This window comes from Myotis brandtii, unplaced genomic scaffold (genome assembly GCF_000412655.1).
Source record: "Myotis brandtii unplaced genomic scaffold, ASM41265v1 scaffold540, whole genome shotgun sequence".
Classification (NCBI taxonomy): Eukaryota; Metazoa; Chordata; class Mammalia; order Chiroptera; family Vespertilionidae; genus Myotis; species Myotis brandtii.
Genome location: NW_005369990.1, coordinates 2,390,203 through 2,409,454, shown reverse-complemented (window position 1 = coordinate 2,409,454; position 19,252 = coordinate 2,390,203). Strand labels below are relative to the sequence as shown.

Sequence of the window (19,252 nt, the reverse complement as noted above, 5' to 3'; positions counted from 1 at the left end):
AGAATACTTAGTAATTTACATAAATGCTGCCTAATGAATCTTTTGTTTTAAGAAGCAGCTAATGGTTCATGTCTGTTTCTTCTCTTTCTTGTGTGTGTTTTGTTTTGTTTCCACCCTTGTAGCCCAATGGGAGTAGCCAAGGCAAAGTGCACAACCCATTCCTTCCCACCCCAATGTTGCCACCGCCGCCGCCACCACCAATGGCCAGGCCTGTGCCTCTGCCGGTGCCAGACACAAAGCCTCCAACCACGTCAACAGAAGGAGGTGCAGCCTCCCCCACCTCACCAAGTAAGTATGGCTGAGACAAGGCGTCGGTCACTGATGAGGCTCTGTGCACTTGGATCCACACCTAAGCTTAGTCTGTCTCTGCATAGACTCTAGTGATAGTCACAGATCCCCAACAATGGTCAGAGCATGAGTTTGCAGAACCAAGACCAGATCAACGTCAACACCACTCTAGGGTACTACCAACTACTCCAAATGTGGAAATGATTGGGTGTTTGGGTGAATAAAATGGTGTAACTGCATTCCCAGGACTGAAAGCAAGTTATGAACTATTAAATTTTGCATTTCATTTACGTGGCTTTGAATGCTACCCTCATGATTATCAAACAGAATCTACTTGAATGAATCTTTATTAGCAAAAAGTTTCCTCATACTTCTGTACAGCCCTGCCTTCCAGTGACTTACAGTCCCAGAGAAATGCACTTGATGAGTGTGAAGGTTAAACACCTCACACATCAAATGGGAAAAAAAGTTTAGACCAAAGTAGCGATGCAAAGATATGTACATTAAACATTCACCAAAAGTAAGAGCCTGGCAGAAGAGATCTGATGAGCTAGTGGTCATGGCAGTTGGTTGGCGAGGCTGGGAAGGGGGAGGAGATAAAAGGTAGAAGTGGATGGAAAGAGAAAAGAACACTTCGTTCTTCTCTGAATCATCTGGGACGTGTGGTCAGACAATATAGAATTTCAAAACCTTTTTGGATTATATGGATTGTTATTTGAAGAATTAGAAAGAGAACAGTTCTCCTGATATTTTAGAGATCACAAGAGGATAGAACACACAAAGTTGATTTTTATTAGTACCTGGAACAATGACAAAAAATAATGATGGCTGGAAGCATACTTTCAGATGATGGATGGACTGCCTAATCTTGACAAAGAGTGTGATGAGCACCTTCCCTAAAGCTTTACAGAGGGATTGGAGTGTGTAGGAAAGGTTAGGAACTGTGACAGTGACCCTAAGAAGAGATCTTCAAAGGTGGTGAGACTGGACACAAGGAATCTACTGAGGAAACTATTAGAGTAGACCAGGAAAGAAGTGTTAAGATCAAGAACTTGAGCAGTAGTTATAGAAGCTGAATGGAGGAAAGCTCGAGGAGGGTGTTTAGTAGACATGAGCTTTGGGATTGGGCTACCACTTAGATGAGTATAGTGAAGGATGAGTCAGGCCTCTCAGCTTCCTTACCTGTCAGTGTTGGTATTGTTTGCAGGTGGGAAAGTGCCAAAGAGGAGAAATGATCCTCTGTTGATACTGTGTTCATTAGATTTAATTCTGGGGACACTGAATCAAAATGTCTAGAGTCCCTCATGGACATGTGTTTGAGAGTAAGCTTTGGGTTATCTAGTACTTATTCAGTTTGATAATACATGCAGAAGTGCATGGCATCGAGCATGGATTCTGGTTTTACAGAAAAAAAATGTTGAGGGTCCAGGGATAATTTTGGGGAGACTTACTTCTCTTGGTAAAAAGTTGTTCAACACTTTCAGCAAAGGAGAAAGAGGGAGAATAATGACATAGGAAGCAAACTAGGCTTGGTTTTGGTCTACAGATCTCGGAAGCTCAGCTTAGAAAGAAGTTTCTGAGAAGCAGAGGCTCATAGGTGTGTCCTGCTTATTGAATATTAATGTAAAATTTTTAAACAGTTCATAGAAATAACCACCCCAAACTATTAAAATCTAGTCGCTGGGTATATTGGCTTACAGATTGGCAGCCACATGCCTCTGTGTCCCACTTTTCTGTTCCACTTTTCCCTGCCTACACAGGACAATGACACAGTCCTTTAAAACCCTGGTAGTAATATTCTACCTATTCTATATAAACATATCCTCACTTCTACTCTCAATTCAATGTTTCATGCATTCATTGTGTATTATCTAGTAATGGGGCTGGGACTTTTCTGAGTCCCTGCAGAAGAGCAGAAATACCATGTGCAGGTATTGAAGTCCAGAGGATAGGGGCTCAAATCCCCACCTTCCAAATTATTAGTTTCTCCTTGAATCACAGTTTTCTCATCTGTAAGATGTGGTTGACAATACCTACCTGGCAGGATTGTATGAAATCAGCCGTGATAAGCACCACTGCCAAATCAATTGGAGCATTTTATTATCAGTGAAAGGCTCCAGGCTGGGTAATGGTGAAATATGTCTTTAGAATGTGTAGAAGCTACTCAACACTTAAATCAGGTGCATGCCTTTTTGAGTCCACAGTTCGGGACTCCAGTCCTTGAATTGAATCAAATGCCTTGTATAAGAAGATAACCTGTCATCCTCTCATGCCCAGCCTCAAAATGCCAATCTATAAGCCAATATCCCCAGTGACTAGATTTTAATAGAGTTTGGGGGTGGTTATTTCTCTGACTTGTTTAAAAATTCATTTCATAGAGTTACATGTTTATAGGAACAGTGTTTAAAAGTTGTGAGAGAAAGGAGACTATCTAGAGAGAGGCCTAAAGTTTGATATAGGTAATTTTATACTTACTTTTTGAATCATAGGATTCTAGAAATGTAGACAAAACAAAATGTTCTATTGATGACATAGAAAAGTTTTTATCATCATAGATTTAGCCCTTTATTTCTGGGCTTTCCTGGGGTCTGTTGAATTCACAACAAGGTGTTGTTTTGCAGCTACATATCGCTTACTATCTTCTCCCTTATCAATACGACAGTGATAGTCTGGGAGGCCTGTCATTTAGCATAGGAGAAACCTCTCCAATTAAAAATCTCAACACCTACTGGTCCACGTTGAGAAGGGGTTTAAGGACCCCCACAAAACATCCTCTTCTATACCCTGATTTCTGAACCAATTGATAAATAAAATACAAGAAAAAATGAGATGGAAGACCAGGCTGTAACCTCTAGTATTAGAGAATATAGTTTATAACTCTGAGCAAATGTGCTTCCGAATTACACAGACAAATCTACCCATCACTGGAAGTGCTGGACCATTGCAGGCCTTGCTACATAGGATCTGCCCTCCATGTAGAGATGATGGCTATGTGCTTCCTGTCAGCACCTGTCTCCCTATGTGAGAGAGGCAAGGAAGGGGGTGGGACAGTCCAGTTTCTACTTCCAATCTATACAATGAGTGAGGGAGTGGAGAGGGACCACGGTGTAAGCAAGGGAAGAAATAGTAGGCATTAAGTAGCCCCCACCTCCTCCTCTAACATTTGTCTTTGATGTCTACCTTCCTTCATTCAGCCTTCAAATAGTGAACACTTGTCATGTGCCAATAACTGAGTTAACTGCTTGGGATACAGAGACAGTTAATCCCACTCTAAAGAAATATGGGATTTATAAAGGGAAACTTCTGGTAAACGGATGGTTCTCATGGGCAACATGGGACAAAGGCAGGCATGGGTGCTACAGGAGGACTTGGGAGAGGGAGTTTGGTCCAGGTGCAGGGCCTGAGGTAAAGGTTTTTTTGGAGGGGGTGACTACTAAGTCATTTAGTAGGGATAATATTCTGGTGTTTTACGTCTGAGAGAGAAGACAGAACTTTTCTTCAGAAACCAGTTTGTGGATTGGGATGTGTCTAAAATTGGATTACTACTGGATAAAAATTGAGGGAAAATATAGTTTCATAAATTATGTACCTTCTTAGAAATTAAAACCACAGGATAGTTGGATCCTGTTTATCTTTATCAGTGTATTAGAGCTCAACTTTAGCCAGAAGAAACATCATGACAGGGTATTAAGTACAGATGTTCAATGCCAATAGTATGTCTACATTTGATTTTCAAGTAAAAAGAGCTTAAAGGTAAAAGTAGGAAATCATGCCCAGGGTCTCCTGTATTACCAACTTTTCTGGGCCTCGACTCCCTTACCTGTTAATGGGAATAACACTAACTGCTCTAGCCACTCTCCCAGGCTGAGTGTCAGGATGAACTGGGGAGACAGATGTGCTGTGCTGTAGACAGTTAAAAGTCCAAGGCATTATTTCAATATCCTCTTATAATGAAATACAAATGGATGCCAGCCTAAAGCAGAATATGTATTTTTAAACTAATCAGTTGCCTCTGGCACCAGTACTCAACTTTGCAACTGTGGCCAGAAAGACAGGGTAAGGCAGATTTGGGGAGAAATCTACCTATGAAATAAATACATTATAATGGGGGGAAATCCTTACCTGTGCCCTAAAAAAAAAAGAAGAAGAGTAAGGGTGCCAGTAACAGTTCTGCTCTCTCTCAAGGAAAGCTATTGTACTGTTGATTAGTTTGGAGAAAGATTGATGTACTATGCCGGACCTCTTTAGGATACCATGACAAATAGAAGGGATAACCTGTAGAGTAATTCCCAATGGGTGTGTTTTAATCCTGCTGACTAACTACCTTTGTGGGTTTTAATACCCAGTGAGAGGATGTCAGTGCTTTCATTCATTTAGTAAAGAGTTATCATTGACCATCAACTACATGCCAAGCAGTGTTCTAGGTGCTATGATTCAGCAGGAAATGAAAGAGATAAAAATCCCTGATTGTATGGAGCTTTTTATTTTAGAGAGGACAGAAAACAAAATAGTAAATAAAATAGGTAGGAATGATGTCAGATGGTGATATGTTAGTGCTACATAGGAAAATAAAGCAGAAGGGAGGAGTAGTGGGGGTGGGATACAGCTATAAGCAGGGTGGTAGGAGAAAGCCTGTCTGAGCAGGGAAATTTGAACGGACCTCACAGGAATGAGAGGGTGAGCCATGAACTATAGGGAGAGTTTTCCAAACAGAAGGAACAGCCAGTGCAGCCTGGGACAGCCCAGAGGCCAGAGTGGTGAGAACAAAGTGAGGGATGGGTGAAAGAGTAGGAGGAGGAGAGGTCAGAGAGCTCAGTGGATGAGTTTGGGAGCTCGGAGGACAAATAATGTAAGTTCTTATAGGCCATTGTAAGGACTTTGGCAATTGCTGTGAGTTAGATGGGAATAGCAGAGTGAGACTACCTAGGTTTTAATAGAAACACTTTGAAGGCTTTGTTAGAAATTGATTGCAGGGGGATAAGAATTAAAGCAGGGGGACCAGTTAAGAGGCTGCCTGGATTTTTTTTTTTCAGTAAATATGAGTGTCTTCTACATGACAGCCACTATTCTAGGCACAGGGGATGCAAAGGTGAACAAAACAGACAGCCCCCTTCCTTTGTGGAGCTTGCATTCTTGAGGGATGGGACAACCAATAATTATAAGTAAATACAATGGAGGAAACAAACACGAGGAGCAGGTGGCACCCTGTTGCAATAATCCAGGCAAGGGTTGCTAATGACCTGCACCAATGTAGGGGCTGCAGGGGTGGTGAGAAATATTTTAAAGGTGAAGCTGATAGAATTTACTGGCACATTAGATATAAGTTGAGAAAAGAAACCTAGAGAAATCAGCAGTAACTCCTGAGGTTTCTGACCTGAGCAACTGGAAAGATGGAGTTGCCATGAACTGAGATGGGAAAATGGCAGGAAGGCAGTTCTGGGTGAGGGGTGGGAATCAAATTTGGTTTGACCATGATTGAGATGCCTATTAGGTATCTTCCTGGTGAAACGAATTATATTAACATCCTGCCTGTTGCAGCTCTTTGCAGTTTACTGAGTTTTTCCATATGCATCATCTCATTAATTGGTAAGGGACTCCTTTTCAAACATGTAATACAATGAATGGGAACAACAGCTCAAGAATAGAAGAAATCTCTCATTACATTTGGGTCTATTTGTGGTATGATCATTCAAAATTCACTGTTCTTTTTCTTAATTGTATTGTAAGATCCAGTTTTTATATTGGTTGACACCAACATCACATTATAAAAATGGACTTTTCTAGAAAAGAAATTGAAAATTGGCATCATAGCCTGGAACTACAATGGAAAGAAAAAACACTTTTGAATCATGAAGGAAGATATAGCATTAATATTTTCCTTTTTAAAATTAATTAGGAACACAAAAATTCAATTTTAAAAATGCATAAACTTTTTAGTCCATGACTTCTTAGCCATGAACTTTTGATTTTTTTAAACTAGAATTTTATTAAAATAGAAACATGTAATAAGTTTCCTTTATCACTTATTTTTATATCTCTGATGAATGAATATGAATCTGTTAACTAAGAATATAACAATAATCTCTGACTGGAATGGAAATTTTCTAGTATAATAATTAACATATGTTCAATGCTTTTTTGGTTGCAAAGCTCTTTTACACAAATACATTCTTTCGTTCGGCTTCCTAAGACTCCTATGAGGTCAGGATTTTATAGATAAGGAAATTGAGATTACCATAGAAAGTGGAGGTTACTTTCCCAAGATTGTGCTTCCTTGTAGCTTGGAAGGGACTGAAACACAGACCTTGCCAGCTCTTTTTACTTCCTCATACTGTAACTAAACTAAGTACAAAGCAATGTGACAAGATTTTTGGTTACCTAGGAGCCAGAACTACCTGCTCATGTCTGAAGTTAATAACAGTAAAGTATTGAGCTTTTACTAATAGTCAAGTACTTTAAAAATGTTTTCATACGTATTCTCTTGTTTGAAACTTCACAGTAAGTCTATGAAATAAATACTTTAAAATGTAAATACCTTAATTGAGAAAGACAAGGAGAGAGAGAGATAAGATAACTTTCTCAAGATCACTCAGACAGGTGTAGCCACATCATGATTCACACCCAGCCATGATTCATATCCAGCCACCTTGAACCTGTAGTTCATACTCTTGGCTACAGCATCCTATGAGTATGTTTGCTTTAGCCCAAAGTTTCCATTTGTTAGCAGTGAAAACTCTATGAGAGAAATATAGAGGTAGGTGTTAGTGGTCATTTATACTTTAGTATGAATTGGTTTCTGTTGCTGAGAGTAATTCTTATTATTAGGGAAAGAAAGAGAGCAGAAAATGTGGAAGGAGATAAAACAGTAACAGCAAAGAGGTGAAAAATAGGAAATGCTAGCGGAGGCAGATTTCCTTCATTCTCCAGGATTGTTGGACTGAAAGTTAGTTCAACCTCTTCAGAGGACAGTTTAGTTTTTCATATATATATACGTAAATTTTAAATGTAAGCCATGCATATCATAGGATATGTAAGCAAAGACATATCTCAAGTATTCATTGCAACATTGATTTTAATAAAAGATTGGTAATACCTACATATTCACCAATATTATATATATTAGGAACCTTTTAAAAATAAAGAGATGGTCTATATGAATTCATGGCATAATCTTTGAATTATATTAAGTCAGTGCTAAGAAGTGTGTATAGAATACTACTGTAGAGTGGGGGATATATATACACACTTGATTGTGTGTCAAAGGACAGAAACTTGTTTGTTGAGGGATAGCTCTTTGGTACTTAGTCAATGAGGATCAAAGATATTATTAAATTTTAAATCATACATAATGATTTTGTTATTTTTTAAAATATTTGTCTAATCACTACAGTGCCCAAAATTCACACATGTGGTAGTGGGTAAGGGGTGGGTCCATAAAATCCTATAAAAGCCTTGACAATTTTTTATACACCTAGATTTTAACTACACTAACCTGAACTTTAAGTATAATAGCAAGAATGTGTGCTGTTTCTGGTAAAGAGTCTAGAGAGTCTCACAGATAGTCTAGAATTTAGTACAAAGTTAGCATTTTCATTCTCAGTAGCCATTATTTGGTCACAAATGTACTATATTAAATCACAATTTTTCATAAATACTTTTGCAGAGTATTTCTTCCTGTGCACAATCCAAATTTTTAATGTTTAAATTTGCACAGGATAAAGAAAAATAATTATTGAAAATCGGGCACTTTGATAGGTATTTTCTTATGCATTACCTGAGTTGCATTTGATTATTATTTTAAATCTGCAAAATTAGAATTGTCAGCCCTCTTTTAAAAAAGAGGAAACTGTAACTAAACCAGCATTCAGACTCAGGTCTGTTAGACTCCTGAGCCCAGTGGTTTCTACACTCCCAGGGCACATACTGTTTTAAGATGTGCTATCGTACACCTTCCCTCTGAAAATCCTAAGACACTCTATAAAGAACTTTTATATAAATTCCAAGAATAAAAACTCCTGGGTACATTTAATAGGATGAAAAACAGAGGAACAAAAACAGGAGAAAGGAGAGTAAGAGATGAACATTATAAAGGAGTGAGAAAAAAGAGCAGACAATGGAGGATCACATCGTTAGGGTATCTTAACCCATTCAAGACTGGATTTGGTCTCAGTGTTTTACTTTTTCAGATAACAAATAAGTTTTAAGATTTCCTTTATGAAAGGTAATATACAGCAGGGTTGGAAACTTGAAAGACATAGAAAAGCATGAAAAAAATATATTCTCCTATATTCTCCCCCAGTTTTTTAGTGCATGTTATATGTATATTTGTGTATGCATATACACACACATATAAGATGATGGTGACCTACTGAATGTAACATTTTTATGCTCTTTTTATTAATTACCATTTTATACCTTTTCTTATTCATAAAAGGTTAGGAAATGTGATTCTAAATAATTTTTACTTATTCCTACTATAGGACATTAACTTTTGTATTAGCCTGTGAGGTATGTGCCAGCATATGCTGGATGCTGCATGTGGAGAAGCTCAGAGAGGGTAACTGGGTGGCCAAGATCACATTTCTAGGGAGAGACCGAATGGATTGAATCCAGGATTTTCTGGTTCTAAAACTTATTTTCTATTGACTACATTGCACTACTGCAAAAAGAAAAACATTATTTGGGGTTTTCAGGTTCCACTTGTGTTTATTTTACTTAAGATTAAAAATTACTGGAAGGTATTTAAAAATCACCCATAAGATCACTCTTATTTTCTGTATATATTTTAAACATAATCATGATACATGTGTGCATATATGAATGTGTATATACATTTTATTTTATAAACTTGTGATAATCATTATTTTAAAACATTTTTTATTGATTTCAGGGAGGGAGAGAGAGATAGAAACATCAATGATGAAAGAAAATCATTGACTGTCTGCCTCCTGCACACCCCCCACTAGGGATCAAGCCCGCAAACCGGGCATGTGCTCTTACTAGGAATCGAACCATGACCTCCTGGTTCATAGGTTCATACTCAACCACTGAGCCACACTAACCGGGTTTAAAACATTTTTAACAGCTGCAAAATATTTCAACATATGGATGAAGCATTACTTTGTAACTTGGTTCCAATTTGTTGCTCTTATAAGTAATGCTGTAATGAATATCTTGCAGCACAAATTTTATCTGTACTTTTAAGTATTTATTGAGGATAAAGTCCCAGAAGTGGGTTTCCAGAGTTACACTGCCTTTCCCGAGGCTACGGATTCTTTCAAAAGAGAGCAATCCAATATATTGATCTAAGTTTCTCTTTTTTAGTAAACCCCAGCTGAATCCAGGGTTTATTTTCTGTGGCTATTTAATATGACTTTCACCTGTGCTTACCCATATACATTGTTGCTTCTGAACAGTACATGTGTTCTATCAATTGAACAAAACACAGTATACATAAAAAAATAAATGAGTTATAGAATTTGGATTAGCCATCAGATATAAATTTAAGTGACCTGAAACAAGACTGTATTCTTAACCTTTAAAATTATTATGTATAAAAAACCCTTAAACCTTTAAGTAGACTGGGTACAGGAAGAACTCATTGTAAAGTGCCTCTTTATCACACAGATTTTGGTAACAGAAGGTCAAAGTGCCACCAGTTTACAAGTTGCTCAGATCCTCTTATCTCTGTCTGCACACATGAATTGTCTTGTGCCTTCCTTTCTGCTGTGTTACCCCAAATCATGATGTTGCTTGAACCCCTACCTCCCTCTGAGGATCCTTAATATATGTAGAAATTCCAGCAGAGCAAGGCCACCTGGCTGAATTGATTCTCATCATGATTTTTGTGAACTACTGGCACATTAGACATGTCATGTAAATTGTTACTATACATGTTAAGTAATGCTAATATATTAAAGTTAGAATTCAGGAAGATAGCTCATGGGTATGTTGTTCTTTAATAATTTACTGGTGATAAGTAGGCTTTAATTTCTTGCCCTGAGGGCTACCTTTTTGTTGTTGGTGGTGGTAACTTGTTTGTAGAGATAAAAGATTTGCAGGGATTATAGAATGAGGTAACTGACTGCACAGATGTGATCAAAATAATGGAAATTCAGTGTGGTTATCTCCTAGACTTCAAACATCTGGATGTTAACTACATCTATTCCATCACATGGGAATTTCTAAGTCTCTGAGGACTGGGGCATGTGTAACACAGGCTGTGCTCCCTTGGCTGTATAATGATATTAATAATGCTAACTCGGCCCCGTAAACTTGTCAGTACCAATAGGTTTCTCTGAAGGAAGAAACTCCGATATTCTCCAGCGTTTCTTTGGTGACCTTGCAAGAAAAAGTGCAGTTGAAGTTCCTCAGTGAGGTCCACGGTAGTGACGTTCATTTAGAAATCAGCCAATTTATTTTCTTACAGTTTCTGCATTTTTTTTTAGATAAGGATGTTTTCTCATAGGGCTTTTTTTGTTTGTTTTTTAAAGAACACCATAGTGCATTAAGAGGAGATTCTAGAAATTATTCTTGTTAGGTATTTAGTCATCTCACTGTTGCAGTTTGCAGCTGAATGCTGCCTCACCCACTCTCAGGTGTCCCTGGTGAACATTTACTGCAATTGCCATTTGAACACAGGGATCTGTCCAAGTCTGCATTCCTAAACTTGGTTTGATTACTTCTGTCTAATAACTAGCACATTCCTGGGAAGGTAGGAGAATCCCAGTAAGTCTATTGGAGTGCAATTGAATGTTTGACTACTTATTTTTAGAGGGAAATTCCCCACATGTGAATATGTCTGAATTACTGAAAACAAGGGAACATGTGAGGGCATATTGATATTTGCGATATAAAGGGAAAAGGTTTAGAGTAGTAAGACGACTAGTTGTCTTAGGGTGTTTAGAATGAAAATTTGTGTCTTTGGTTATTCTAGAAATTATTTCTTCTCTTAAAAGAAAAATAAATTCAAAAGACTTTTCCACCCTCCATGTTCAAACAGGTCTCTGATCCTTAAATTGTTATCTTCCCTTACTGCATGGCAAAGGGTAATTTGCAACGTCTCCTCTTTTTTCCTTTCCCTCCACGATTGATGCCTCCGATTCCCACCTCTGCTCCTTTGCTTGTGCTGCTTCCTCTGTGACCACTAATCCATCCGAACCTGTCAGCCAATGCATCTTTTCCAGCCTGTCTCTGAAGCCATCTCCGTCTTCTCTGTAAAGCTTTTGCTGTTCTCCTGCCAGGTGTTACTTTTCTGTCCTTTAACATTCCACAGACTTTTATTTATATTACTTTTGGGTCCTCCTATTTTCATTTTCTGTACTCATCTCTCCCCATTAGACTCTAACATTTTGAGGAAAGCAGTGTGTCTTACTCACCTCCGTATCTGCCATCATGCTCAGTAGAGGGCCTGGCACAGACCGAGTGAGAGAGAGAGAGAGATAAGGAGAAAGAGAGGGAGAGAGAAAGAGCAATACTAATGGGTGATCACTGCCACTCTCCCTGCCCTCTTTACAATCCCCTAGAGATAGATCCCAGCACTCTCAGAAGTCCTGTAAAACTATTGCTTATAAAGGAAGAACTGTTCTTGAACCATTCCCCCAGCTGATCATACTAACCAGGCCTTGTACTGCCAAGTCAGCGATTTTCAACCTTTTTTATCTCATGGCACACATAAACTAATTACTAAGATTCTGCGGCACACCAGAAAATATATTTTTTGCCAATCTGACAAAAAAAAAAGTTATTATTTTGATTCATTCACAATAGATGGCAATTGTGTTGGCTGTTGTCATTTTTTTGTTTGACAGTCTAAGGCAGCGGTTCTCAACCTGGGGGTCGCGACCCCTTTGGGGGTCAAACGACCCTTTCACAGGGGTTGCCTAAGACCATCGGAAAACACATATATAATTACATATTGTTTTTGTGATTAATCACTATGCTTTAATTATGTTCAATTTGTAACAATGAAAATACATCCTGCATATCAGATATTTACATTACGATTCATAACAGTAGCAAAATTACAGTTATGAAGTAGCAACAAAAATAATGTTATGGTTGGGGGTCACCACAACATGAGGAACTGTATTAAAGGGTCGCAGCATTAAGAAGGTTGAGAACCACTGCACTATAACCTCTGAGCCTCAGTTTCTTCGTCTGTAAAGTGGGAGGGGGTAGAGTAACAGTGTCTATCTGTGCCCAGTGCCTGAAACACCTGACTGATAGGAGGAGCTCAACAAATAGTCACCTGGAAGGTGACCTGGAGTGAATACAGACTTAGACCAAGATTTTCTTGAACATTGTAAACTTAATTCATTTTAATCTCTGCATGCCCCGTGACCCTAGCACAGGACCGGCACAGGACTGGTGATAATTAAAGCATAGTGATTAATCACAAAAACAATATGTAATTATATATGTGTTTTCCGATGGTCTTAGGCGACCCCTGTGAAAGGGTCGTTTGACCCCCAAAGGGGTCGCGACCCACAGGTTGAGAGCCGCTGGTCTAAGGGAAGAGAGGTCAGTGCCCCTGACTAAATAGTCAGGTATTGCATGATTTTAAAATTTTTGTGGCACACCAGTTGAAAATCGCTGACCTACATGTAGGATTATATATAGAACTAGCAATACATATAAGTGGGTAACACAGAAGGCTGGGGTTTTCTTCATGTGGATCAAATTCTGGTTTGGAATTTTGATATTTACCATTGTGGTTTAGGCCAAACTAAGACTTTTGGATAATGTGAAGAAATGCATTAGAGAGAGGAAAAATATGCTCAGATCCGTGCAAATAAAATCTGGTGGGAGATTCTTATAGGAATATTCTTCCATAATGTCAAGAAAATGGTCCATGGTGATATTGCTCCTATAGATAAAATGGCTGCTGAAAAAACAATAATAAGCACTTTGTTTCAGAAGTAGCCAAGTAATCAATAATTTGATTTCTAATAGGCATGGTTGCCATGAGGACTTTTATAATGAGATTATAGAGGCAAATTGATTTCCCTCTTGACTTTATCAGAAAATCTTCAAATGCCTTGAATCTTTCCTCCAGAATCCTAAAAAAATGCCTGCAGTAATCCTCCCAGAAAATTATTTTCTGGATTTCCTGAAGCTCTTCCTGTAGCATTTGATTATTGCTGTTGTAAATAAGACAAGGATTATAATTAAGAAAGCTATGAATGTGATATAATAGCATAAACACAGTTGTATATAACTAATTACCACACTGCCCCCTTTACTTGACTTTATATTCATGTTGAAAGCTCTTAGCTGTGCATGTACAATTGATTCATGATGGTATAAGTGGTTGTTTTAATAAAAAGTTTCAATTGAGGTTTTTGTTCAGCACTAGAACTTCCCTTATTCCACTGATCCTTTGGGAAACTCAGATGCAACTTATATCATTTATGGAACTACATCCTGTAATAGTGAACACTCTGCCTGTTGTAGCTACAATAATGGAAGATGAGTCAGAATTTCTTTCTTCCTTCCCTTGTTTTTCCTGTGTCCTTGATTTTCCCCAGAACATAGCTTTCTATAGAATAAATTTCCCTGGGCACCGTTTGTTCCATCTGATAACTTGAGTACTCAGTGATTCACAGATTTTTGTCGTTGTAATATACTTTTTTAAAAGATGCAATCCCATCACCACTTCTCTCACCAGTGCTCTCTTTTTTAAAAACCAGAATAAACTTTGGAGCAGTTTGAGTAACTATGAGAGCATTAAAAGCCTTCTGAGATGTTTTGAAACAAGACTGCAAGGTTTGTCTCCTGCTTGAAGGAGGGAAAATATACTATTGTCAGCCTCACAGTAATTTTGAGTGGCTAAATTATTTGTATGCTAAACCTTCTTTCAAATGCCAACATTTAGGTCAGACAAAAATAGAGAAAGGGCTGCAATACAAACCTTTCCAGTTTTAGTAAATTCACTATGTTCAATAGAGAACTATCTTCACACACACAAACAGAGAGAGAGAGAGAGAGAGAGAGAGAGAGAGAGACCTTTTAGCATACATGTTTCTGATGTCACCAATGTGGTAAAAATGTCATAGGAAATCCTGCTACTTGTCTGTGATGACCTGTGCAGGTCTGTGTACACAGTTCTCCTAGGACAGTGATGGCAAACCTTTTGAGCTCGGCGTGTCAGCATTTTGAAAACCCTAACTTAACTCTGGTGCTGCGTCACATATAGAAATTTTTTGATATTTGCAACCATAGTAAAACAAAGACTTATATTTTTGATATTTATTTTATATATTTAAATGCCATTTAACAAAGAAAAATCAACCAAAAAAATGAGTTCGCGTGTCACCTCTGACACGCATGTCATAGGTTCGCCATCACTGTCCTAGGACCATCAAACTAAGCACTCATGTTTCAGCATCTGTCATTAACCACCTTAGCATTTCTTCACAGCTTTTTGTTTCTTCTCAACCTACCTACCTGTTCACATGTGAAAGAACGCTTTCCCCCCCCTAACCACAAACAGGGTTAATAGGTCATTTCATCTACTAACTTTCTCCCTTATCTCTCCCATGTTCTCTTTGTGCCCTAGGAGCAGGTAAATTCACTACCAAGTAATTATAGTCCATCATTTTCAATATAAAATTTTCCATTGAGACTTATTAAAGTGTATCAAGCATATCAAAGCAATAGACTAAATGAAGCAATTAATAAAGAGTATTTTACTGAGCTTTGAAAAATATAAATTTCCCCCATACTAGTGAATGAGAGGTATTTACTGAATGGCTAAATGCAGAAGTTTTTCCTAAATCTGTTGAAGTTGTTCTGACATAGGATGGGCCAGGGAGGAAATCAATAGATTCACATTGCTAGACAGTACATCATCATACATTTAGGTCATTGGATATAAAGCTATTACTGAAGCACTCCTTCTAACACAAACACTACTAGAGCAAACATTTTCTGATTGGCAGGCATCAGAGGAACCTCGTGTTCATCCTCTATTCGGTGTTGGTTTGACACAGCCACACCACATGACCGTCCCAGATCTGAGTGGGTGACTTCGCTCTTCCCAGAAATGACCAACAGGACTTGGGCCAGATTGGTGGGAATTTTATTCCTAAATGTGTTTACCCAGAGAAACAAGGAGTCTACACAGTTTTCAGTAAAATGGAAAATCAAAGTAAGAGAAGCAGATGATGATATCAATAAGGAAAAACAAATCTGGGAAAGGAATTTGGTATTATTCCCTCAATTATCAGTGTTTTTAAAATTGTAGATCTTTTTGATCTTTTAGATGATGTGTGTTTAGAGACAGTCCAAAAAACTTAGGCCTTTTACAAGTAATGTTAAGAAATTTGAAATTAAGCAATGGTCTTTGTGAAAATTCTAGTACAAAGAAAGAGTGTGAATAAATCCTTGGATTTATAAAGAAGGAAGTGTAGGACACCGAAAAAAATGTACATTTGGATTTATGAGCCAATGAAACACCAAAGCCACTGAATTTCTTCCACAGTAAAGTAGAGTGAAGTTCCTAAATATAAAAACCAACAACAAAATTTCCAGACACTTGAAAATAATAGTAAACTGAAGTGTAGGGTCTGGGGTTCCAGTGTGACATCTTAGAGTTTGTGCCAGAATGGAAGGGTTCTAGGACCGGAAGACTGCAAATGTTAATATTTCAAGCACATTTTGGGCATCAGAAAGATTCTAGGTTCTCTTCTGGGCCTATAAAAACAGCTTGTTCTAACATCCTTTCTGGGGACCCATTAATTCATTCTGTAAAGACTCCTCTTCGACATTTAGCTATAGAGGCACGGGAACACTTCATGATTTTTTTTTTGGAGTGTATAGTGTGAAAAACAAGATTGTAAAATGAACTGCTTTCCTGCCCTTCCTAATTTCTTTCTCCCTGTGCTCTACAAACTAGGGTATCTCTTTCTGACCTCAGAGCTTGTATTGAACTCAGAAAGTATACTTTGCAAATGTCCTGCATGTTCTAATTTGTATGATGGAAGGAAAAAAAGCTCATCTGAGCACCAATTTGACATCGTTTTATTCCAACAGTCTTTGGAAGCCAACACCCCTTCCCTTTTTGACTGTCTAAAATGCCCTTGCTAGCCAGATCCCTTCGCTAGCTACAGTGTTTGCACATTTCCTCGTTGATCAGCTGCGTCGGCTGGGAGACTGTGTGTTTTGGTGTTGTTTGTGTGCAATCTCGTGCTGCTTCCTGAACGCATGTGTCCCTTCCTTCACAGCCTACTCGACACCCAGCACCTCCCCCGCAAACCGATTCGTCAGTGTTGGACCACGGGATCCAAGCTTTGTAAATATCCCTCAACAGACACAGGTGGGCCGCTCTCATCTTTTCTGTATGTGGTGCAGCTTGTTTTATTCATCAGGTGCATTGTAACTTGTCTTTCCGCACAACAGGCTGCATTTCCCAGCCCCTGTTTGGTCCCCTTTCCTCCCAACCTCCTCTCCGGTCCTGGTCCTTCAGCCACATTTCCATGTGTTCTCAGAAATCGTGGAAAAGTGCCTGCAATTTTTGCTTCTTGTATTGAGGGAGCAGAAGAGGAGGGCTTCTGGACCAGAACTGCTTTGACTATGGCAAGAAAGATTCCCCAGTGCTAGCTCGTGTGTCTCCTCTGCTAGGAGTCTGTCTCTACATGCAAGGAGACAGTAGTTCCCTGCCGAACCTGTAATATAAACTCTGGCTGCCAGCGACATTAGAGAGCATGCTAGGAATGGGGGAACCAGCCACTCTTCTGTATTCATTATAGGGTCCCCAGGAACCTGGCAAACTTTCTAAAATAAAGGGTTTGTGAGCCCTATTAAGTTGCTGGTGTTGGTGCAGAAAATAACCGGAGATGTTTGTTCCTGGCTACACTGGTACTGGGAGTAAGGTGCAGAAGGGTGGGAGGGGATGGAGGTGGGTTTGATGTCTTATATTGAGGTAGGTGATTGAGAAAGAGTATGCCAGGACATCTAGAGCTTATTTTTCACTAGAAAGTTGTGTTTTGTGCTAGTTTAGGTCAAGGAGAAGAAATCTCTGAAAGTTTTGAAATGGCTGCTGCTAATTGAGAAACCATGAAAGACTTTTGTAGTACAAGGTAGTGGCTGTAGAGATAGATATTTAGAGGTTTGTGAAATAGAATTAGAGTCAACTTTTGAAAGAAACTCCTCTCTGATTTCCTAATTGGAATGTGACCATATATTATCATAATTGACATAAAGAAAATATTTTCTCTATGAGGTTCTCAGCATGGTGGTTGAAAAATGTTTCTCCAGGATGTTTTGTGCATATATATGCCTGGGTGTGTAATCTCCAGATGCCAGATTTATAACTGCTCATCTTTGTTTGTCAGACTCTGACCAGGTGCTTGTGAATGGGCTACATTTGCTGGGTTCATGTGCTCTCTCCATAAAGGGTTTTACTTTATTGCTGTGTCGACAGCACGGGTTAAACTGCATTGCATCTGAAGCCTTCCCTGCACTGAAGCAGGGTCACAGAAAGTACAGCCTCAGAGGAGGCAGCTGGGAGGAGGGGGGAGCGAGAAGGAGAGAAGGTTAACTCTTGAATTTCCCACTTCTGCTGTTTCTCCTGAAACAGGCCGGTACATGGCATCTGGGATTAACATTGCCTATTCAGTCCCTCCCATAAAACTGTTCAAGTTTATTGCTTACTTTCCCATACCTTCAAATATTTAACTGGTGAATTTGAATAATTACCTCGAATGCATTAAAATAGAATGTTTCATTTTATACTTTGGGTTCACACGTTCAAGTTCAATGGGAGGGGAGGACTGGGGACAGTGGCTGTAATAATGGATGATTTCTTTTCTCAAAGCCCCAGTGTGTTCAGGTTACTTCATCAAAAACCTCAAAAATGCAGTTTGGAAATGTCCTATGTGTATGTTACGTAGTGTTTTTTTTAAAAGAAGCAGTGATTCACAGCACTGAAATAATACTGTGTTCCATTCACTGTGTTTGTCTAACATCAAAATGTGTTACATTGCAACATGGCTTTGTTTCACAGATGCCTTATTTAACCCATAAACTGGGTCTCCATGTTGTTGACCACAAAAATTCAATTCTTAAAAATCCAGATTTTTCACGCATCTGGATGAATGATGTCATGTAGACCCAATATTGGCATCTGGAACTGAACTTCTTGGTTTCTGTTAAATATTTGGTATCATAGGGATAGCAGCTTAAATGCTCTCTCTCTCTCTCTCTCTCTCTCTCTCTTAATCACAGTGACACCTGCCACATTTGGCTGGAAGAAAGCCATCCCCACTTATCTTATGAGAAACTATGCTGATGGAAGTTGTATTTTTTTCTATAAATATATAGAGAGATATAGATATAGAGGTATAGAGATATATGTGTCCTGAAGTAAAAATTATGTGCTCTAAATATTTTAATTTTCTGGAGTATATATGAATTCTTCTTAAAAAAGAAAGAACCACATTCTGGAACCATTTAAAGTGTTAGACATGTATAGATATAGATAGTAAAAATAATGACATACTTTTTTAAAAAGCTGCTTTTTGAGAAGACATTCGTTCAGAAAAGGGATTTTTTTTTAATATTTTTTATTGATTTCAGAGAAGAAGGAGGAGGGAAAGAGAGATAGAAACATCAGTGATGAGAGAGAATCTTTGATTGGCTGCCTCCTGCATACCCCCTACTGGGCATTGAGCCCAAAATCCAGGCATGTGCCATGACCAGGAATTGAACCTTGACCTCTGGTTCATAGGTTGATGCTCAACCACTGAGCAACACCAGCCAGGAGGGTTTTTTGTTTTGTGTTGGTTTTTTTTACAAGAATTTTTAAAGATATAATTTGAACATGGCCTGCAGATTAGTAATTTTCTAGGCAAGCTTGTATTTTTTTCTGTATTGACCCTTTTGTTAATAAGGCATGAAATTTGTATTAATTGAATTACAGGAGAAGTTTTCTGGGAAAACAAAATTTTGCTTTCTGTCTTTG

At 38.5% G+C, this 19,252-nt stretch overlaps 1 protein-coding gene across 10 annotated transcripts in view; it reads left to right on the top strand.

The window, feature by feature from the left end:
• Positions 1 to 19,252, top strand: part of NFIA (nuclear factor I/A) — a 571,713-nt gene that overhangs the window by 515,644 nt on the left and 36,817 nt on the right. For 8 of the 10 annotated variants that reach the window (XM_014549244.1, XM_005878068.2, XM_005878066.2 and 5 more), the window contains 2 exons: positions 123 to 288; positions 16,515 to 16,606. In XM_014549244.1, coding sequence (XP_014404730.1) covers positions 123 to 288; positions 16,515 to 16,606 — 258 coding nt within the window. The remainder of the gene's footprint in view (positions 1 to 122; positions 289 to 16,514; positions 16,607 to 19,252) is intronic. The other 2 variants (XM_014549245.1, XM_005878069.2) reach the window with 1 other exon arrangement.